Here is a 24,018-nt window from a genome sequence, read left to right as displayed (position 1 = left end):
GTTGTTGTTCTTTTCAGAGTTTATGCATTTAAATATCTCTCAAACCAAGTTATTTCTTCATAGGGTTCAGAGTTTTCCTTAGTTTGCTCCTTGGGACCTGTACTTGGCTAAGGCTTCAAATTGAATGGTATAGATGGGGCCTGCCTAGTTCTGAGTACAGTAATGAGATGAGCCTTTTCTTTTTAGGTACTCTACCTGGAGACGCCTATCTTTGAAAGTTTGAGGTAGATGGAAGGAACAGTGGAACAGAGTAAATGACAAGAGATCAGCTTTGTGAAATTTCTTCTAAAGTTATGCCATATGCCATGGCACTTCCCATATATTGTCTTATGTTGTAGTTATTTGTGAATGTCTTCTTATTTTTATTATAAACTTAATAGCCAGTCAGCAAGCATATATAAGCACTTCATGCCAGATATTGAATTATATTCTGGGAATAGAAAACAAAAATAAAAACACCTCTATCCTCAAAAGGCTTATGTTCTAATGGGGGAACCATCTGTTTAAAGATGGAAGGTGATTTCAGAGGGAAGGCAGTAGTAGCTATGAAACTGAGAGAGATCTCTAGTAATGAGTCTGAAAAAATATCAGGAAATCTTAAGAGTTAGAGGGAAAGCATTCCAGGTAGGAGTAAGGGAAGAGTGGCCGATTCAAAACCACTGAGGCAAATGAATGTTTTAATGAGGAATATTAAATTAACCAGTGACTATTTTAATGAAGAATATTAAATAAACCATAAAGTACATGAAGAGCAGTAGGGTATTTTAAAACTACTAAGAAGGGGGCAGGCTGTAATGAGCATTAAAAAATAAACATAAGAGTTTATATCAACAACAAAAAAAATCACAGTTTTAAAAAATAGTGGGCAAAATCGTACCCAAATCTCTTATATTTTAAAAGGATAGTACCAAAGGAATTAACAAATAGACTGTTACTTTTGTCCTGTGTCCTTTGGTAAACCTTTCTAAAATTCTATCATCTTTTAACCTTAATTTTCTTTATATTTATTTTATAAGTTTCTGTGTGTAATATATATTATATACATATAAATGCAACAATGATCTCTTAAACTATGGTTTTTGTGAGTATACTGGTGAAGATTTCACTGTCATTGCTATGAAAATAGTTTTTAGTTGTTTCTTAGAATTGAGCAAATCTTGTAATATAGTAAGTTTTTCTGAAGGATAGGGTTCTGCTTTTTAATGATAATATATGTCATGAATTATGGCAATTATTGACTTTGTAAAATGTCCATTGGTAGCTTTTTAATGTTAGCACTAACATTGAAGATTTGGAGGAATGTGATTTTGAATACTCTTGAGTCTTCTACTCTGTGCTAATATCTGTCACTAGATGGAGATGCAGCATAGCTTGGTGCTTTTTGCTAACACAAAAAGCAAGTGTTTTTCCTTTGAGGTTTTGCATTTCAAAATTTTATATATTCTATACTATTACAGATTTTTAAAACTTCACATTTAGTATAATTCCAAGGTTTGCTTAGAGTCCTTTTAGAGCTTTAAATTAAACAAATATATACTGTAATATGCCAGATAGGCTGTACATCTTCCTCCCCACTCCTTTCTACCAAGTCTAAGAGAAGCCTATAACTATACTTCTAGTATCCTAGATATAACTTAAACTTCACTGGTGTTGAAAGCTGTGTCAAGTGCTCCTACTGTTGATATTGCAAATTAAAGAAAGCAGATACCTCCCTCCTCCTTATACTCTTTCAGCATTGGATGGAGGTTCACAGTAACACAGCTTGGCCTTATACCAGAGATGAGTTTCAGAGTTTCCATGTATCCCTGAGTAAGGGAAAAGGAACAGTTTAAACTACAGGAATAAGTATGTTCATGGTATAGTCAGTAGTGTTTTATAGTTGTCAAAAAATCTCATCTGTTTTGAGTGTAATGGGGCAGAGCATGAAAATTCTAGCAGTTAACAGTGAAATAAAGCTTTAGAAAGTTTTCAGAGGATTGCCTCTACTAGATTGTGGTTCCCTTTTTTATCATACACCAGTTTTGAATGATAATGAGATGTTATACAATTTTGGCCTAAACCTTTGCAACCAAACTCAGTTTCCCATCACCTGAAAAGAGTACCTAATATTGGGGGAATCATTTATGATACATACTCTCAGTAACTGCCTATATCATTACCCTATTTCCTTTGCAGATAGAGATCTCACTACAAAACCATTTAACTCTGTTTTTTCCTGAATTCCTGTCTAAAATGAAATAGGATGGTTAGGGATGTGTGATGGGAAAACAGATCCTTTAGAGTTTTCTATTCTCTTCTTCAAAGAGTTTCCAGTTTAGACCGTAGCTGGTCTTCATTTGCCACTTTGGACTAGACCTATGGTTTTTACTGATTTAAGGAACTTACTGTGTGGAAATTGCTTCCACTGATTCAGATTGGCAGATCACCTGTAATAATAAATTGAGGCACTAACAGGCTAAGTCACCTGACTAGTAGGTGTCAGAGCCATAGCTTAATCCTGTGGCAACTCTAGTGGCAGCTTTTTATCTCCTATATTATGAGAGTTTTTTATAGTTCAAAACAAAACAGAAGTTTGCCTTGAGTGAATATTCACCATAGGCTTCAAATATGCTCTGTGATGTTACAATAAATGCCACTTCATTCTTTTTCTTGTACATTCCATGTTTTCTTTATACAAAGGTGACATATTAGTTACTATCCAGGATAAGAAAACAAATATAAAATCCTTGAAGTCATCTCAGCTTAGCTTAGTAGCTATAAGGCACACAAATGCACTTTACTTGGATACTTTGAATGTTCCATAATTTCCCTTCATTGAATCAGATTGAAAGCAGTCCAAATATTCACATGCTGTGTGACTCATTATAAATGCACCATAGAAAATCTCTCCAGCATTTTGGTAACTTTGTTTTGTATTTTAAATTATTGATATCTTTTGTTTTTATATTTTGTGTGAAAATGTTTTATATAATATTTTGTTTTTATATAATTTTAAAATTACTGATTTATTTTGTTTTTAGATCACTTACATTTTCCATTGTATCCCTTCCCAATTCCTTCAGAGAGAAGTTCAATAAAGTTACCACTTTTTCCATGAAAGCTTTGATCCTTATAGCTACAAGTTAACTTTTACTTCTGAAATCTTATAGGACTTCTAAACTGTTCATATATTAAATGAGAACTTGGATTTGTTTGTGTGAATGTTTTGACTTTTTGACCAAAATTCTAAGTTTCATGAGAGAGAAGGGGTCATTTCTTATACTTTTAATTATCTATAGTAAGAAGAGTACTCTAGTCATTGTAGAGATTCATGTTATTTATTGAATGAATGATGTAGGATAATTCTTTAAAATATGTATGTAAAATGTCTCTTTTTTGTCCTTTTTGTTTTAAAAAAGAAATCATAAAAATTGGATCCTTACAATATCTATGTTTACATATTATATGTATTGTCTATTCTTCCAGAAAAATAATATAACTTTTTTTAAAAAAAAAATGTTCTCTTGCAGATGCATATGAAACAGCCAAGATGCTTTGCGAACAGTATTATATGGTAGCCCCAGAATTGGAAATTGAAGAATTCAATGGTAAAAATAAAAATTGATTTTGTCCTTGTATGTAGAACATTTTTTAGTTGCCGCTAATATGACCTAACATGTATTGTATAAATGACTATTTGTGTGACATTGAGAGAGCTCCTTGAAACTTTCTGAGCCTCTGTTTCCTTAAACATTTATTAAAAGCCTCTACTATGTACCAGGCACTATGTTAAGATCTGGGGGTATAAAAGAAAGGCAAAAGACAGTCTATACTCTATAGCAGCTCAAAGTCTAATGTAGGAGACAATATTCAAATAACTATGTACAAACAAACTATATGGAAAACACAGTGGAAATAATCAGCAGAGAAAAGGCACTAGAACTGAGGGAGATCAGGAATGGCTTCTGTAGAAGGTGATATTTTAGTGGGAACTTGAAAGAAGTCCAGGGAAACCAAGAAGCAGGGAAAAATAGTCCACAGCCAGGAGATGGCATGTCTTGTTTCAGGACAAGCCTTCTCCCTGCTTTTCCTACTTCTGCTAATAGTCCCCTTCCAACTCATCCTGCATCCTTTTGCCTGACCAATTTTTTAAAATAATTTATTTTTAAAATTCTGAAGCTAAACACCTATTAAAATAAGCATTTCTATATAAAAGTAGAACCCCCCAGAATGGATGTTTATACATGAAACTGTAAATTTCTAATACATTTCATTTGATTTTTCTTTTAAGTATATAATAAATTCAACATGTAACTTTCCAAGTACTCAAGTTTTATGCTCCCTTCTAATTTTTGCTTTTTTTTAATTCATTAAAAAATGCCTTGATAATTCTTTTTTTTTCTTTTCATTCATTTATACAGCAATCTTTTCACTACCTATATTTTCCCACACACTTGTCCCACACAAGGAAAAAAATGACAAAGAAAAACAAAAACCTTTGCAACAAATATGTATAGTCAGGCATAACAAATTCTCATATTTGTTGTGTCTGAGCAAAGCCAAACTAGTTTTTCTTAACAAATGTTTTATCATGTTATTCTCCAGTCCAAAAATATTAAATAACTTCCCTTCCCTATCTATTGGTTATAAATTCCTTTTTTGAACTTTCATATTAATTCATTCCACAAGACTTTTAAGTCCTTGCATTGTAATAGTTATTCATTTAGGCGCCAAGGAAACAGTATTAGTTCCCTACTCCCCAACAACATGTACTTCTGAACTCATTTGGCTACCTCCTCTGGCTGTTCTGTGAACCTAACATGTTTATTTATAATTTTACTCATATCATTCCCCTCATGGAAGTGATTTCCCTTTTTCCTTCTGTTCACATCTTTGAAAGCCTAGTTTAGGTTCCACCATAAAATCATCCTGACCTGATTAATTGGACCCACATTTATATTTACCTCTTCTGAGTTCTTATAACTCTTAATCCTTATAAATTCTGACAATTACTAATATTCTTGTATCACTTTATGTTCATTTCATCTCTGTAACATAGCTATAAGCTATCTAAAATCCTTTTAATCCTACAGATTTGGGGGTTTGCATTCCTCATGATATCAAGCACACAAGATGAGATGATTTCTAGCTCAGAGAGACCTTTGAGAACATCTGGTTCGACTTCTTCACTAATAAATGAGACAGTTGAGGTCCTTACTCATTAGCATCTGCTCATTATTTATGCTAAACTTGGATGTGAGCTCTTGGATATTGTCTTATCTAAACTTTTTTTTAACCTCAGATCTAATTCAGTAGTCTTCAGATAGTAAATCATTTCATATGTGGGATTTGGGTTTTTTGGGGGAATGGAAAAGCTAATGAATAGGTACTTATTAAAAATTCACTTAATTGAACTATCCTTCAGCTTTAGAAAATAATAAGTTTTAACTGGATTTGAGCAAGATGTTTTGGGTTCCTCCTGATGTCACCTGTCTACAGTAGTTTTTCATTCTCTTGAACTAAAATGTTGATGAGCTAGGTTGGAAGGTATAGACTTTTAGGGATCACTTCTATCCTATAAGAACTATTAATTGCTTGTGGTTTAGATGAGCAGCATCTAATTCTCTAGTGCAGGTTAGATTTTGGTTTTTTTGTGTGTGTTTTCACCTAGAATTGTGACTTCATTTGTGTAGAGAGCTCCTGGTAAAGGCAAGTATGTCAAAAATGAAAATGGAAACCAAGTCTTCCCAACTTAGGGTCCAGCTTACTTTGCCACATTACCTCTCTGGAGTGTAATAGATTTCTTCTCCTAGGAAGGCTGGGTCCTGCCAGAACTCTCTACATTACTGTGAAAGGAACAGCTCATTCCCTGCTGAAGAGTAGTAGAGCAGTCTAATATGAGAGAAATAACAATGTGAATGCATTTCCTTGTTTTCAGATTGTGTTATTGGGAATGGGATAAATACTCCAGGAAGAGTTGCATTCCTTTTCTACATAAGCTTGCCATACCAGTTAAGTGGACTTGGTTTATACTTCTCTGATTAGAAACATATTAGTAATCTCTCTGTGTCTTCCTACTGGTTGGGTGTGATTTGACCAAACCATCCTGATTTATATTTGTCAAACTAATGGAACTTGAATTTCCAGGTAGTAACAAATTGCTCTTTTGAGTTAATGGCAACATTATTTCCTCTGAAATCTACAGTAACAAGTCTTTTCTTATTGATTCAATATATCAGCCAACTGTGTTGTACATTCGTTACTAGTCAAGATTGTCACATTGGGCAACCTGGTACCTCTATGATAAGATTAAAAACAAAAAAAACAAACCCTAATTCTGGTAGTACTTCACTGGTAATTTTTGGAGCCTCTTTTCTAATAATTAAATTTAGCATAACATAGTATTAGTTTGTTACTGTCTCATGTAGTAGAAGCGTATATTGCTTTGGGTAAATCTTTAAAGAATATTCCTCGCCTGTGATGAGCAAAAGTTTTTTCTATATAAATGGAAATAAGAAATTGTTGGATTGTGCCTGAAAATATTTAATAAAGTCACATTTAGAGTTCTATTTAAATGTTTCCATTCTAAATGGATTCATACTATAATGTAATAAAATTAGTGTCAAAAAATATTTCTATAAGTTTCTTTTTCTGAATTTTAGAAAGGTATGTGAAGTCTCTGGTACTATTCTTTTGGATAAGAAGGAGAAACATGAGCTACACTGTAGAACAATATTCATAGAATAGCCATTAATAAGTTTTATGTTTAGATAGAGATCTTTAGTAGAGGCCTTCAGCTGTCTGTGCTTGGTTCTCTTAGCATTTTGATCAGTTTCTTAAAAATATAGATAGCATATCTGGGGGAGGGAGTGGGGGGAATGAGGGGAAAGTTGGAACAGAAGGTTTTGCAAAGGTCAGTGCTGAAAAATTACCCATGCATATATCTTATAAATAAAAAGCTATTATACATACATACATATATATATAGAGAGAGAGAGAGAGAGAGAGAGAGAGAGCGAGAGCGAGAGCGAGAGCGCGCACGCATGTGAGCAGGCATGCTTAGCCAATTATTAGATTAACATCTAAACTGGGAGTAATAACTAACATGTTAATGTCAGGGTTATGATCTCTACAATATAGAATGTTGGGCTGAATTTATAAAATGGTATTTAGTAGGAATAATTTAAAATACTATGCTTTCGTTTAAAAATTTGCAAGTTTAAGATAGGGAAGTCATGGCCATACAGTAGTTTTCCCAAAAGTATTGATTGGGGTGGAGGGTGGGAGTAGTTAATGGACTGCAACTCTAAAGTCAGTTTGCACTGTGATATAGTGACCTGGAAAGCCAACATCATCTTTGTCTATGTTGAGAAGCAAAATGTTCCTACTATGATAACTGCCTTTAATCCTAGTTAGTTAAATCAAACTTGGAGTTTTATGTTAGATTTGGTGTATCATATTTTAGAAAAGACATTGATAAGTTGGTAGGCTTCTGGAAGAAGCTACCAGGATTGTGAAGGGTCTCAAGATAACACTATAAAGGATTGAAGGTACCAGAAATATTTGGATTAGAGAAAGGAAGATATGTAAAGGATTAAAAGAGAATTTGTTAGCTGTCTTTAAATATTAAAAGAGCTCTAACATGAAATAGGAATAAAACTTGCTCTTTTTGTCCTAGAATGCAGAAATAAGCACCATAAATGGGAATTACAAAGAGGCAGATCTTTATGTTGGATGTAACAAAAAAAAACTTTATGACAATTAGAGCTAATCAGAAGTATACAGTGGGCTACCTTGAGAAGTAATGGATTCATACTAGCTACATCAGGATTTTCAGAAAGGTTGGACAACCATTTGTCATATATGTCATGGAACGGGTTTTTACTTCGAATGTGGATTAAATTAAGTGTCCTCTAAAGTCTCTTCCAAATCTGAGATTCTGAGTTAATGAAACACAGGCCACATCCTTATGAGCTAGCTCTATCTAGAACGTCCTGAATTTCTCCCACCCATCCACACCCCCCCCCTTTTTTTTTTTTTTTTTTTTTTGACTACAACTATATGTATCTCTCTTTTAGATAATGACTTATGCGGATTCATGATTTCATTAGTGTGGATACACCCTCTTCTAATGTACAGTGAAATCCTCCCTGCTTCAGTAAATAATGTTTGTGAGATATTGTAGCTGAAAAAAGATTTCTTGGTGGACACTCTTCAGGTATTAAATCTGTCCCAGTTCAACATGCATGGCCCTGATAATATATCTGTTGCTAGGCTGGTACTTAAATCCTTTCTAGCTTAGTAGAGGGCCATAATTTCCAGGTCATGGTGTAGGCCTCCTTTACTACAACACTTCTATGAATTTATGGTAGTCTCATGTACGTTTTTTCATCAGTGATGCACATTACAGCCCATTTTGTGCAACTTGGACAATATATGTAATCCAGTAGAACCCTAGATTTGTTATCCCTTACTTTTTTTCCAAGATTGGCCCCTTTTTTTCCCCAGTTCTGCATTTATTCAATGGACTTCTTTTTGTTCTTTCTCCTACACAGTTCTTTTGTAATGTAGTCTTTCTTATTTAATTGTCCAGGCTTGTTGTTTCTACCTTCTTATTGCATCTTTGTCCTTCTCTTTGCCCACACAACCACCACACAGGTTCAAACGCTTATCACCTTTCATCTACACTATTGCAAAAACCTCCTGATTGGTCTCCATGCTTCAATTTTCTTCTCCCTTCCAGTTCACCCATCACCAAGCTGCCAAAATAATTTTCCTAAAGCACTCATCTAACCATATCATTTCCTTTCTTAGTAATTCCAGTGGTTCCCTGATGACTCTCACTCAGGCCCACATCACCACTCATCTGTACTATTCCAGTAACTTTGTGATTGGTCTCCTTGCTTCCAGTCCCTCTCCTAAGTCATCCTCCAAAAGCTCTCAAATTGATTTTCCTAAAACATAGATTTGATCACATTACTTGCCTACTGAAAAACTTTCAGCAGTTAAGACAAAATGCAAAATTATGAGCTTTAAATATATAGCTCTCTGCAATCTGGCTCCCATTTACCATTTCAGTTATATTTATTGTCACCCCCCTTCATATACTTTTTCTTCTATTCAGACCCCCTCCTAGCTTTGCTGTGTCTCACCTCTTTGCTTTATATTTCCTTTTCACCTCACTTCTTAGAATTCATATGTTGAAGCTTCATTTTAGGAGGCAGGATTAGAATATTCAAAAATCATTGTGATATAAAAATAAAAGGCATCAATAAAACATTTTTTTAGAAAAGAATCCCTGCCACCTTCAAAGCACAACTCTCCAGACCATCTTGGACAGGAAACTTTCTTGATCCACCAGTTGTTAGTATTCTTTACCACTTAACTTTCCATGTATTTTCTTATCTGTGTACCTGTTGTATCTCATTAAAACTGTGCCTTATACATAGAATTATTTAAATTTTCCTTTGCTCAGGAATCTTCAGTGGGCTCCTACTATATTCTGGCTAAAGTCCTAGTTCAACTCAAGTCTTGCATCCCATTATTCATTTACTTCACAACCTATCCTCTCATTCCAACTTTATTTCCCACTTTTTCCCATGTGGGCCTTCCACTGTAGGCATATTGTGTTTGCCACCAGGACAGGAATTATGTCTTTGCTTCTTTGTATGTCCCTTTAGCATCTAGTTTAATGCTTTGTACACCTTATGTATCCAATAAATATTTATTGATCACAATGATGCGTAGCACAGAGGCACTTAATAAGTACTTGTTGATTAACTTTCTAATTTCCCACTCAGTTCAGCTGACACGTAGAAGAATTTTCAGATTTCACCAAATTAGTATTCTCTCTCTCTCTCTCCTCAAGTTATCTTTTATTTTCTAGCCTACTTTGATGCTTTATTCCCAACAGAAAAATATAAAGTCCACCAGGAGAAGGGCTGTTACTTTTTTGTCTTTGTAAGCTCCTTGTGAGTAGGTATTGTTTCATTAATTGTTTTTTCATCCCCAGTGCCTAGAGAAGTGTATTGAACATGGTAGACTTTTAATAGTGTTTTTTAAATTGTTTAGTCAGTGTTCAGAATGTTGAGGATATCATTTTAACAGAACCTTTTGGAGTATGAGAATTGGCTGTTTTAAGGTGGTAGACAGCTAGCAAAAGAAATTGTTACTCAGTTATCTATGATTTAAGTTGCCTAAGCACTGAAAGTTAAGTGACTCACCTGGAGTGACCCACTAGCATGTCGAGAGAGAACTTGAATCTGGGTCTTCCTGGACATAAGATCAGCTCTTTACACAGATGCTGCCTTTTTGTCTTTACCTCTGTTTTCTTGGAATCATATGTCCCCATCACTTTGTTTTTCTTCCAAAAGGTAATTCTTGACATTCCTGCAAAATTTATTTTAAGGACATCCCAGCTTTTGTAGGGTACTGGGCCTTGAGACAGAAAGATCTGAATCCAAAGCCAGTTTCAGATATTTACTAGGTGTATGATCCTGGGAAAGTCACTCAGTCTTCCTCAATTTCTTTATCTGTAAAATGGGAATAGTAATAGTATTAGTATTTATTTCATAGAGTTGTCACAAGAGAACTTGAATCTGGGTCTTCCTGGACATAAGATCAGCTCTTTACACAGATGCTGCCTTTTTGTCTTTACCTCTGTTTTCTTGGAATCATATGTCCCCATCACTTTGTTTTTCTTCCAAAAGGTAATTCTTGACATTCCTGCAAAATTTATTTTAAGGACATCCCAGCTTTTGTAGGGTACTGGGCCTTGAGACAGAAAGATCTGAATCCAAAGCCAGTTTCAGATATTTACTAGGTGTATGATCCTAGGAAAGTCACTCAGTCTTCCTCAATTTCTTTATCTGTAAAATGGGAATAGTAATAGTATTTATTTCATAGAATTGTCACAAAGACCAAATAATATTGGTAAAAAGCACTTAGTGTAAGTGCTTGGCACATGGTAAGTGCTATATAAATACTTATGCCCTCCCTTTTCTCTCAGATTGCTTTATTTAGTTTCTTATCAAATGTTTATTTTCTTTGGGGCTTATTAACAGTGCCTTATTAGGGCTCCCTTATTCAATTCAAGATAACTTAAAAAAATTATTTAGCAATTACTATATATAAGGCACACATACTAGGCATTAGGTGTACAAAGTTTTATCCATTAACTAGGTTTTGGCCTTAAGGAACTTAGAATTCTCCTGGGGTATAAGATACATATGTATAGCTCAGTGCAAATTATATGAAAAATAATTTTACTGGTGAGAGCACTGACAATAAGGAGTATTAGGAAAAGCCTCATGGTGACTTTAGGTGACACAAAGGTGACTTTAGAGGCAACTAGGAATTTCAAGTGGTTGAGTTGATAAGGGAGAACACATCTAAGCATGAGGGACAGTGAGCTATGGGAAGGTTCAGTCAGAGCATGGAAAATTGTATAGAGGGAATACAGATCGCTTTAACTGATTACAGAGTGACTGAGTAGAAATAATATGAAATAAATTAAGAAAAGATACAAAGCCACAAATTTTAATTAAACATTTGAAGTTAATTTATTGTAGAAGCAATTGGCAATTTAAATATCTAAAATAGGAAAATGTGTTCACGCCCTTTAGAAATCTTTTGGAAATTATGGAAAGGATGAATTGGACAAGACAGGGACTAAAAACAGGGAGGCAATTAGAAGGCTTTTGCAGTAGTCTAAGAAAAGGTAATAAGGAATTTAAGGCATTTCAGGGTCTCCCTTGGCATCCTTTTGTTACTGAGAGAAATTACTGACTAACCTAATTAACAAATACATTATTAATTACCCACAAACTCTCTAAAGGTTTCTAATTGTTTCAGAACTAGTTCTTACATTTTCAGTGTGAGCATTTATTTATACTTGCAAAGGCTATATCAAGGGTTTATTTAAATCATTTTGTTGATTATCTTGACTTAAGAAAGTGATAAAGAAAATGTTAATATTTATTAAGCTTTAAAATGTTAATATTTATTAAACTTTAATAACTTTAATATGTCTCCCTGTTTAAACATTTACCAGTATACTACAAGGTAGAGTAGAATGGGTCTGAGAAGGAGATGGGAATGAGGAAGGGATGAAAGGTGGTTTTTATCCAGGCAGCTTTGCATTCTCAACCAGAGAAATTTAGGGAGAAGAGAGTTGTTTAGTCATAATTTGAATAATTAAAATAGCATTTCTTTGAGGTTCTTGTTCTTGGGTAGGCCCTTCTTAGTGCCTATTAAGGAATCATTTTTCTTTTTTTTTTCCTCCCAACAAAATGGAATTAATAATTTCATATTATTACTATAAAAAGGAATCATTGCCTCTTCTTTATAAGAAGGAAACCAGGCTCAGATAAATTAAAGAGATTTGAAGGGAAAACAGGAAAAGGTTTGGGTATAGCCTCAGAAAAGATGAAAAGATTTGCAATTTTTTTGTGGACTGACTGAAGAATAAATTGTGCTGGTACCTTAGATCATTATGTTCTATTCAGTCAAAAAGAAGATATTCTGTCTAGTTTTGAGAGTCTTCTTTCCTTTTCACCTGAGCATGCTTAAGTGTTCACAGCCCTTTCTGCAGCCTGGTAATCTATCTGTACATGTTTGAAGCCCAAGGTAAGTTATATGTACTCATATTTCAATAGTATAGCAGTATGTGAATTTTCCATGATTTTGAATTTCTAAAATTTGAAACCCAGCTAACCATTGTGTTGTGATACGGGAGCCACCTGCCAGTGGCTGCTGGGCATCCAACTCAAGACTAGCAAAGGCTGTCTTGCAACTCCTTCAGATGTTATGATTCACAGCTGTGGAGGCTCTCGGAGAATTGACCTGCCTCTTCACCTGTCCTTAACAATTCCCTGTTTTTTATTTTATGGATATTTTCCTCCACAGCATGGTCAGTACATTTGTGCATTTGCTGTTATCTGAGTCCACACACTGAGGAATCAGCACTATCCATTTTCAGAATGGTTGTAGGGTGAAATACTATAGCAGGTGTTGATCTTATGAGATGTCATGAAGGCAAACTTTCAAAGGGAGAAGAGGATTGTAGTCAGAATAGGCATTTAAGTCTCGCATCAGTCTCCTGGCTCAGCCCTTTGACGTGTTGGCCCATTTAATTACCCCAACTAAAAAAGTCTTACCGGGGCTCTTCTCCCTTTATTCCCTGCGGGTTACTGAAGGAACTCTGGGAGGATCTTACTCATGAACAGCTCTAGAACACTACTGCTTCTTATGCCCCACATTCAGGTGCTATATGTTGTGATACTTGCCAGTGGCTGCTGGAGGTCTGACTCAGATCAGTAAAATGGATTTCTTCATGTGAGCAGTTGATGATGATACAAGGAGATTGAGAGGCAGTTGTGCTGTCTAACCTCCCTCCTCTTCCCTCTTCCTCCCATTTATTTCATTCCCCATCCACAAAGGCTGGTTTGCAACTCTTTCAAGTGTTATCATTCACAGCTGTGGAGGGTCTCGGAGAATTGACTTGCCCTTTCACTTAGCATGGTCCTTAACACCATTGTTAATTATGTTTGATATTACGTATTGTGATTAATTGTTGTAAGGTTGAAAGTTTACTGTAGGATAGATAGATGTGGTTTATATTGTTATAATCTATGATTTGTTTTTTCATGAAGTCCCTATTAGCTGACTTTATAGCATAATGAGAAGTAGAGCCCTGGAGTTCTAGTAAAAATGCTTAGTTATATAGTTTGAATCTTTTGTTGTTGGAAATAGAAGTAAGAATCCATACATGTGATTTCATTGATGTTTAGAACTCCAATTATAGAAACTCCTTTTACATATATAGATTTAAATATATAAGCATATATTAAGTACCCACTATTGCCAGGTGTTGTGAAATAAATAAAAAATAAAAGAATGAATAATCCTTATTCTTAAGGAGCTTACATTCTAACAGGAGAAACAAGGAGTACATGTAAAGATATACAGAACAAAGAGAATGAATATAAGATACTTAAATTAAATTAAATTAAATTCAGCATAGGGAAAGCAGTAGCAGTTGCGGGGATCAGGAAGGGCTTAATGTAGAAGATGATTCTTGAACTGTTTTGAAAGAAAGGAAGAATTCTCAGGATGTGATGAGGAAGGAGCACATTCCACTTTGGGACTGCCAGAACAAAGGCACCAAGATAGAAGAAGGAGAGTTATATGTCAGGCTGATGTTGGACAAGATTATAGTGTGGGAGCTGACATAATATCCCTTGATTGAAAAAGCTGGTTTGGGGCTAAACAGAGGACTTAGGTATTTTATCCTAAAAACAATAAGAAGCCTCTGAAGTTTATTGGAGAGAAGACTGACAGGGTCACATCTGTGCTTAAGAAAAATCACTTTACTAAGGAGAGGGTAGACTAGTGGGAAGAGACCAGAGAAACCTATTTGGAAGTTACTGGAACTGGTCTGTAATTTATTCTTGGAGAAATTATTAGGGCATTGTCAGAGTAAGTGATTTAGTCAGGATCATATGATTATTTAATAGGGAATCTTCTTGACTCCTGAATTACCCCTTTATCCACTGTTTATGCTTTCTTTCTACCTCTTAGACAAGCATTATATATCCACAACATAAAGGTTCTTGTGTCTTTTCATACTTTTGTCAAAATTTCAACAAAGATTTTATTTTTGTTTTTTGTTTTTCAGCAAAAGCTCCCAACAAGCCTATTCAGGTAGTTTATGTACCCTCACATCTGTTTCACATGCTGTTTGAATTGTTCAAGGTAAGTGAAATTTAAGAATATTGAAATATCTTCATCTTAAATTACTTTGATTGGTCTGTAACATATTCATTAGATTAGCATAGGAATAAGGCTTGGACAAAACCATTTAGAAAGTTCTATTTTGGTGTCGTATATGTTTTATCATGCATTTTATACTGTACAATTCAAAGTTGTTGCATACAGTATATTTTTTATGAGTAGTGGTACACATTGATCTGGGAACATTTTCAATTTAGTGAATTTTAAATCCTATTCATATTAATGTTGTTAATTATTCACAAATTAATTTGGATATACAAGTTCCCTGAAAGAATGATAAATAGATCACAAATATATAATATCTTATATTTTCCAAATATTGCTATTATTCCTGTAATGTACTTTAGGCCTTTTACATACCTAAATCAATCAAATTGATTTTCACACAGCTAAGGCATGGAAAAAATATAAAAGGGATGGAGGGGAAAAGAGAAGAATTTTTAGTACTTCCATTAAATTGTTCCCTTTGTTGATTAAGTTGTGATTGATCTCTTTTGGTTTCACTTCTAGTAATAAGTGAGTAAATTTACAATAAAAAATGTAGTCATTGGATTTACAGAGGCATTTTCACAAGCAGGAGGCATTTTGAACTAAATTTTCATAGTCCTTCCCCTCCCCCCCCAAGCAATTGGGATTAAGTGATTTGCCCACCATCACACAGCTAGGAAGTGTTAAGTGTCTGAAACCAGATTTGAACTCTGGTCCTCTTGACTTCAGGGCTAGTACTCTATCCACTGCTCCAATTAGATGCCCCCTACATTTTCATAGTCTTTATCTGTTGCATTTATGGAGCATTAATTGTGCACCTGAGATTACAATTGTACTGATTTCCTTTCAAAAAATTATAGCGTTAATTATTGAAACCTTTTAAGGTAGAGATGTAGGCATTAGAATTATGAACTTTCTCTTTAATAGGTATGCCTGTCTCAAGTTTACAGTTTTTACCTGATATTTCTTTTACTTTTTCACAGCAGTATAATTATTTTTTATAGAAAACATGAATCTTTTCTTCCCTGTTAAGCTATCTAGAAGAAAGGTGTTTTTCCCTCTCCCTCTCCCTCTCCCTCTCCCTCTCTTCACATAAACATTTCAGCCTCTAAAAAGTTCCTCTAGAATGAGAGTTCCTATACATTTTTGATCTTATACTCAATAAAAAAAAATTATTTTGAAGTTGTATTCCCAGTATCTGAATATTTAAGTTGTTTGTAAATTATATACATTATACAACTTATACAGAAATTAGAAGATAAAAAGATGGGATAAACATGAAATAATATTTGATACAAGAGTTAATAAGGCAGCTTAATAGGGAGTGTATCAGTAAATGAATGACATGGTCATATCTTTGTTTTAGAAAAATCACTTAGCAACTGTTTGAAGGACAGATTGGGCAGATTGAAGGAGATCAATTAAAAATCTTTTAAGAATAGTCCAGGTAGAAGGTGAGGAAGAACTGAACTAGGGTGATGATTTTGTGAGTAGAAAGGAAATTAAAATTTAATTGAAAAATGTTTAACAAAGTAAGTGAAAATAAAATGTAAAACAGAGATACTATTAATGTTATATATAATTTAGTTTTTCCCAATTTCTTTTTGAGTTTAATATTCATTTTATATTTGGAGAAATTGTTTCAGAAAATTTAACAGCTATTCAGAGTTACAAATGTAGAAAATGCTGTCAGATTGTTTAACACCAAACCCAATACTTTTTCTGTGGGTTATGGGAATATATTTGAATACCTAAGGAATATTTTATTTCATCAGTGTGGATACTACCTCCAGTGATAGAAACCATAGCCCCTTTTACCTTTGATAGTTGCCTGTCTTAAGTGATCGTCCTAAGCTTTTCTAAGGGGCAGCCATATGGTACAGTGGATAAAGTGTCAAGCCTGAAAGACTTACTTTCCCGAGTTCAAATCTGACTAAAGATACTTATAAATTGTCTGACCCTGACACTTAAGCCTGTTTGTCTTCGTTCCTCATCTGAATAATGATCTGGAGAAGGATTGCCAAGAAAACCCCAAAAACCCCAAAAGTGAAGTTCTAAAAAGTCAGAAATGATTGAACAACACATTCCTATGGCAATACAAAGACTAAATACCTGGGAAGATATAGTAGCAGATAGATAGGCAGGCAGGTAGGTAGAAAGAAAAGCAGGCAGGCAGATAAAAAAGATACAAAGTAATTTGAGGAAGAAAGATGTAGAAATGGAAGGAATACTGAGGGATGAGGACAGCTTGGTGACACCATAGTACACGTTGCTGGGCCTGGAGTTAGTTATTAGCTGTGTGACTGGGTGACTCATTTAACCCTGATTGCCAGTTTCCTTATCTTTAAAAATGAGCTGGAGGAGGAAAAGGAAAACCACTCTAGCATCTTTGCCAAGAATATCCCAAATGGGGCCACAAAGAGTCAGACCCAATGGAACTAGAACAATAAAAGGATAGCCTTTACAAGCCTTGGAGCACTTCTATGTTGTGGGACTTTAATGGTGAACAAAGTAAAAAGTAATTTGAATGGAGGGAAAATCTTTGTTATTAAAATAAGTTCAATTGATTGCTTTTAGGGGGGTATGTGTGTACAAAGGAGATTCAGATCTGTGATTTCTTTAATGTAGACTTTACTCCCTACTTCTGACCCCAAAGAAATTCCCTGTACCTAGGGAGATTAGCACATCAGTATTTATTCTGTAAATTTATTTCTTAGCAAGTTGCCTAGAGTACTGCGTATCCAACTAGGGAAGGGAAAGGAGGGGAAAAAAAGACTTTATGTAGTCAAGCACTGTTCTGATCCTTTTATAAATAGACCATTTACTCCTCACAAAAGTCCTGGAAACTAGGATGCTATTATCCCTCTTTTATAGTTGTGGAAACTGAGGCATAGTCCATACAGTGGTACATACTCAATATATGTCAGAGGTAGAATATAAATTCAGGTTTTCTTAAATCCCAATTAGGCTATTTCTTTATGCCTTTCTTTTTTTATGGAAAAAAATTCCCCTCTCATCTAAGAAATAGTTTGTGCAAATTAAATTAGGCAAGGGAATGAAATAAATTATTTTCTTTAGAGTTCCTTTAGAAAAAAATTGGCTTGGCTATTTGTATCGCAAGAAGGAGAGATAGTTATATATAGATTTATGAGTGGGGTGGGGGAGAATGTACCAAAAGCTTTTTTCTTTCCTTAAATTTTAGAACTCAATGAGAGCAACAGTAGAACTTTTTGAAGACAGAAAAGAAGGTTACCCATCTATTAAAACGCTAGTAACATTGGGCAAAGAAGATTTATCCATTAAGGTAACTGTCTTATTAGTGTTTTCACTTTTATGTCATTCAAAATTTTTAATTAATTTTAAATTTTAATTCTTTAAAAAAATTTTTTTTCTTTTAAAATTTTTATCTCCTATCTCTTACCGTACCCTTCCCTCAAAAAAAAGAAAAAGAAAAATAACCTTGTAATTAATATAAATAGTCATTCAAAAAAAGTTCTCCTTTTAGCTATGTCCACAAATGTGGGTCTTAATCTTCATGACTTCTTGGCATATAGAGTGAGTCAAATATCTGACAAGAGGTCATTCTTCATTATTGGTCCTCTCTAGTCATGGGACTGATTGTTGTGTTGATCAAGACTTAAGTTTTTCAAAATTGTTTGCTTTTACAATGTTGTTGTTATTATATATATAAAGTTCATGTTTTTGCTTCACTGTATATCAGTTCATAACAAGTCTTCCCAAGGTTTTCTGAAACCAGCTTTTCCTTATCATTTCTTATGGCATCATATTATTCCTTTACATTCATATGCCATTGGTTGTTCAGCCATTCTCCACTTGATGGGTATCCCCTTAGTTTCTGGAGATTTCTTTTTGCCACAACATAAAGAGAAAATATACAGGTCTTTGTATAGATAGGATTTACACTTCTTTGAAGTGTGAATAGTGAGATCACTAAATTACAGGGTATTTACCTTCTAATAACTTCTCTTTCCAAATTCAAGATTACTTTTCTGAATGGCTGGATCAGTTTATAGTTTAACTAGTAGTTTATTAATACACCTATTTTCTGACAGTTCTTCTAACTTTTGTCATTTTTCTTTTTCTTTGTAAATTCTGCCAACTGAGTATAATATAAAACCTCAGCGCTGATTTAATTTACATTTTTCTTCATTATTGCTAATTTGCAGTCTTCTTTTCCCTTGTCCATAGATCTGAAAGGTGATTTTTTTTCTTCCTCTAATTTACCGATGATGTAACTTTTTTTATATTTGTCATATTAACTTTTGGAGCATAATCTCGGTGTATAGTGTGAAATGTTAATCTAAACCCAAATTATGCCAAACTTCAGTCTGTTTACTTTTTTTTATTTAAAATTTAAAAGAAAATTTTTTAAACTTCATAACAAGAAATCACATGTGGTAACTGTAAGTAGAAATTTCATGATATTCATAAGATATTTACAGTACTCAAAGCTTATGCACACCTTTAGAGTATTTCTGTAATTATTTTCTATAGTTAATTTAATATTTGTATATGTTACTTTAGAGAAGAGTCTAATTTTTGTGTGTTGTAGATAAGTGACCAAGGTGGTGGCGTTCCATTGCGAAAAATAGACCGTTTATTTAACTATATGTATTCAACTGCTCCTAGACCTAGCCTCGAACCAACAAGAGCAGCACCTCTGGTAAGATTCCACAAATTTAACTAAATGAGATTCTTAATGTATATCTTTGATTTAGTTCTTTTTTAAAAAGAAAATAATATTTTTATTTTCCTTTTTATTTTTATTTTCCTTTTTATTTTCACTTTTAAAAAAAACTGTAAATGTGCCTTTAGGCAGACAAACCAACCGGAGGGCTATTGCAGTAGTCCAGACATGAAGTCCAATGAGGGCTTGAAACAATATGGATGAGTGGAAAGAAGTGGACACAAAAGAGATATTTTGAAAGTAGAAATGACAAGACTTGATGACAAATTGTTATGTGGCATGAGTGAAAGTAAAGAATGAAAAATAACATGAAGGTGAGCCTAGATGACTGGAAAGATACTGGTGCCCTAGGAAGCAGTAGAGAAGCTCTGAATCAATAGGGGAAAATTTGGAGGAAAGCATAATGAGCTCTGAATATAATAACATAAAAAAAAAATAATAATAAGCTGAAACTTACTGAGTTTGAGATATTTGCAGAATAAGTTTCAGGATGTCTAAGAGACAACTAATAATGTGACACCAGAGATTGAGATAAAGTTTAGAATTGGATATATAGATCTTGGAATCCTCTGCTTGGAGGCGATAAATAAATCAAACAAAACATTATATAGGGATAAGAAAATAGGCTACTACTTTACATTGTGAGGTTGGGGGGGGGGGGGGGGGGGGGGGGGGGAGTGGAGGTATTCAGTGTGCTTGACCTACAGAAAGATCCAGCAAAGGTGGTTAAGTAGGAAGGGACCCAGAGAGAGCAGAAGTGTAGTGCTTGGGAGTGCCGGGCTACAGAGGAGCCTGTCAAAGGAGATCAAGTTTCAGTTGAATAATGAAGTCAGAAACTATTGTGGGAAGTTTAGAATGGAAGCACTAAGCATATGAATGACTTTTTAAAAAAATATAACGAAGGAGAGGAATGTGATAACTAGCAGTGGTGTTGGTGGATCAAGTGAAAGTAAGTTAGAGATTGGAAAGGCCAGAGGCACGGTTGTGGACTGTGAGGAAGGTCACCAGGAGATAGGAAGAGATTAAGAATTAGAGAAAACAAAAGGAGCAATCTGCTGGAGAAAATGTAATGGAGGGGAAAGACTTGCATGTAAAGGGTTTTGTCTTGAGATATGGGTGAAAGAGGAGATAATAGAGGAAGACATCTGAGTTGTGCAGGAGGAAAAAAGAGTTTTCAGCACATGATCTCATTTTTTTCTGTTAAGTTTTTATTGTGAGCCTGATAAAGTGGCTTTTCAGTTCCCTTTCCTGTTTAGACCCACTTTACCTCTTTAGCCTCATATTATATATTATTTCTCTTCATAGTCTACAGTTGAGCTAAACTGTCCTTCTTGTCATCCTGCCATGCCTGGTATACCATCCTCCATATTAATGTTTGAACATGTTAGATCTTCCTAAACAGACTCATATATGTATTTATTTTTATGTGCTTATCCTTATATGCTTTTATATGTATTTGTCTTCTCTAATAAAATGTATTCTTCTCAAGAACAAAATTTGTTTTCTTCACTTTTTCTTGGCATCCCTACTGCCTAGTACAATGTCTCCTAGGTAATAGGCACTTAATGATAATATTTGATTGGTGGAAAGAAAAATAAAAATTTATGATTAGTGATTCCTAAGAAAATTTTGTAGTGTTGGGAAGTTGACATTGAAATGAATTCCTACTTTCATAATATTCCTAGTAGATTGATTCTCATCTCTCTGGTTGGTTTGGATATGATGGGCTAAAAATTACATGGAATTTCATCCTTAAACCTTATATCCTTAAGATAACCATTTCTTGGGACAGCTAGGTAGCACAGTGGATAGAGCACCAGCCCTGAAGTCAGAAGGACCTGAATTCAAATTTGGCCTCATAAACTTAGTGCTTCTTAGCTTTGTGACCCTGGGCAAGTCACTTAACTCCAATTGCCTCAGCAAAAAAAAAAAAAAAAAAAAAAAAAAAAAAATACCATGACTTTACATATCCACTTTATATTTGTGATTTATGTTCCTTATAGACATATATGTATATGTCTTCATCATGACTATTGCAAGCAATTTTTTCCTTCAGTATTATATACAAAGGTGGATATATTCTTTTGGATTTATACTATTAGGGATATTGGTGACTCTTAACAGTAAATAGCATGGGGGGGGGGGGCGGAGGGGAAGAAATGAAGACAATAAATAGTCCATTCTTCTGGCAGCTATCTTGAGTCCCATATTAAAGAGATGCAAACTATAGTTTTATGGAGACTTAAGAGATTCTTAAAAGGAAATAAGACATAAGTGAAAATAGAAAAGAATTGTTTTTAATCCTAACTGAATCATCTGGAGCAGCATTATGGCTCTAACCAGAAATAATAGTGTAAGTAAGAAATACTACCTATAGGTTTTATAGATGTAGTTGAAGTAATAGTCTTCTTAAATTGGGTCATGATATAATAAGTGTATTCATAAGCATATGAAACAACTGGGTGTTTTGTATTGGCTCTGTCTAAAAATGTGTATCTCATTCTGCACCTTCAGCCAAGAGATGCAAAGTATGCTTCATTATCATTTATTCATCTTAATATTCAATGTTGTTAAAGTCTCAAGAGTTTTTTTCCCACTTTTAGAATATTGTCACTTTTGGAGATATATGATTCCAAAATTCTTTTGAGAATAGTTGACCCATTTCACATCTCCACCATTAAGTTACATTAATGTGTCCATTATCTGCTGCCCTCCTGCATTGACTTCCTCCAACAATGGACATTCTTCTTCTTCTTTTTTCTTTTTTTTGGTCATCTTTGCCAACCTAAATACAATCTAGCTAGGTACCATATTGGAAAGAGTGCTGCATTTGGAGTTAGGAACAGATGAGTTCATATTATGCTTCAACCTTTTTCTAGCTGTGTGATCTTAGACATGTCATTCTTTATGTCAGTCTTCTTATCTATAAAGTGAGGATAGTCTCAGCACATCCTGTAAAGTTAGAACTATGGAGAAAACATATGTAAAGTGCTTTGCAAACCATAAAGTGATATATAAATCTTGGCTAGTTTTAAAAATGTATTTTTCTCTTATTAGTGATTTGGAATGTATTTTTATATGGTTCTTGATGACTTGAATTTTTTCTTTTAAGAATTGCTTATTCATAGCCTTTGACCATAATTGATTGAGGAATAACTCATTTCTACTTAATATGTTTACACGTGCATATATATCTTATATGTTTTATACACAGGGCATATGTTTGTACATAAATATTTTTATGTTTTAGATATCACATCTTTGTAGCTAAGATTTTTTCCCAGATAGTTTTTTTTTTCCCCTTTCAGTTCTAATTGCATTGTTTTTGTTTGGACAAAAACCTTTTAGTTTAATATAATCAGAACTGTCCATTTCATCTATCCTTTATTTGGTGACTTGTTTAACATTGCAATATTGTGTTCAGTTGCTTCTGTATCTTGTTTATCTAATTTGTTTCATTAATCAGCTCTGCTATTTTTTAAATGGCACCAGATTTTTAAAAATAATTACGGTTTTGCAGTGGTTTGAGTTTATGGCCATCTTATTTCCTATATTATTTCATTATTCCTCTTGAGAAGAGTCTTGAGATAATTTTATCTAATTCTGTAAAATAATCTTTTGGCTTGGTATAGCATTGAATCTGGAAATTAATTTTTTTTTTATATCTGGTATTACCATGGCTTAAACAAGAATCAGTAATTCCTTTCTGATTTTTAAGTTTGTTTCTATAAAGATCATTTTATATTTATATTATATTGATATAATTCTTTTGTGTTTTAGAAAACATGCAGCTGTGTGTGTGTGTGTGTGTACACACACACACATAAATATAATATTTTATAATAACTTTAAATAGAATTTCTCTTTCACATTCTGCTGGTTTTTCTTGGTAATATGCAAAAAACGCCAATGATATGTGTTTATTTTATTTCCTCTGTTTGTTGTTCTCTAAGTAAACTATAATATCATCTGTGAAAAACAACCATTTTTGATTTTTACCTATGAGTTTGAGTTTTACCTATGCTTATTTACTGATTTTGTGTGTGTGTGCACTAGTTACTATTTCTAGAATTATGCCATAGTAATAGTAACCATCTCGATTTACCCCTTATAAAGACTTATGGTATTTTCCCATAAAAGATTAGATTATTCTAAGCTTTATTTTTGATAGGTACTACTTCCTATATTAAGGAAAAGTCCATTTATTCCCTTGCTTTATGACTTTTTAATATAAAAGAATGGATTTTGCTGAAAGACTATTAATGCATCTATTGATATGATAGGAAGAGAATCATCCCCAAAGCCAGGAAAGGCTGAATTGAAGCCTTTCTTCTAGCACATATGATAACATGTATGAATCTGAACAAGCTCCTCAACTTCTTATTGTTCTGGATGACTCTTTAAGGCTTTAAGTTGCAGAAGAGTTATATTCAACTTGCAACTTTACTTATTTTCCTGTTTCTGGCCTTTGTTCTCTTGTCTATGCATTTTTAAAAATTGCTTCAATATAGAGTGCACCAGCCCTGAAGTCAGGAGAACCTAAGTTCAAA

General features: G+C 33.9%; 1 protein-coding gene across 1 annotated transcript in view; it reads left to right on the top strand.

Annotated features, from left to right (window-relative positions):
- PDK3 (pyruvate dehydrogenase kinase 3) overlaps window positions 1-24,018 on the top strand; it is an 80,869-nt gene that overhangs the window by 49,331 nt on the left and 7,520 nt on the right. The window contains exons 6-9 of the mRNA XM_031959469.1: window positions 3,510-3,587; window positions 14,657-14,733; window positions 17,963-18,064; window positions 19,334-19,444. Of these exons, the coding sequence (XP_031815329.1) occupies window positions 3,510-3,587; window positions 14,657-14,733; window positions 17,963-18,064; window positions 19,334-19,444 (368 nt within the window). The remainder of the gene's footprint in view (window positions 1-3,509; window positions 3,588-14,656; window positions 14,734-17,962; window positions 18,065-19,333; window positions 19,445-24,018) is intronic.

This window comes from Sarcophilus harrisii, chromosome 3 (genome assembly GCF_902635505.1).
Source record: "Sarcophilus harrisii chromosome 3, mSarHar1.11, whole genome shotgun sequence".
Classification (NCBI taxonomy): domain Eukaryota; kingdom Metazoa; phylum Chordata; class Mammalia; order Dasyuromorphia; family Dasyuridae; genus Sarcophilus; species Sarcophilus harrisii.
This window is presented reverse-complemented; position numbering and strand designations above follow the sequence as displayed.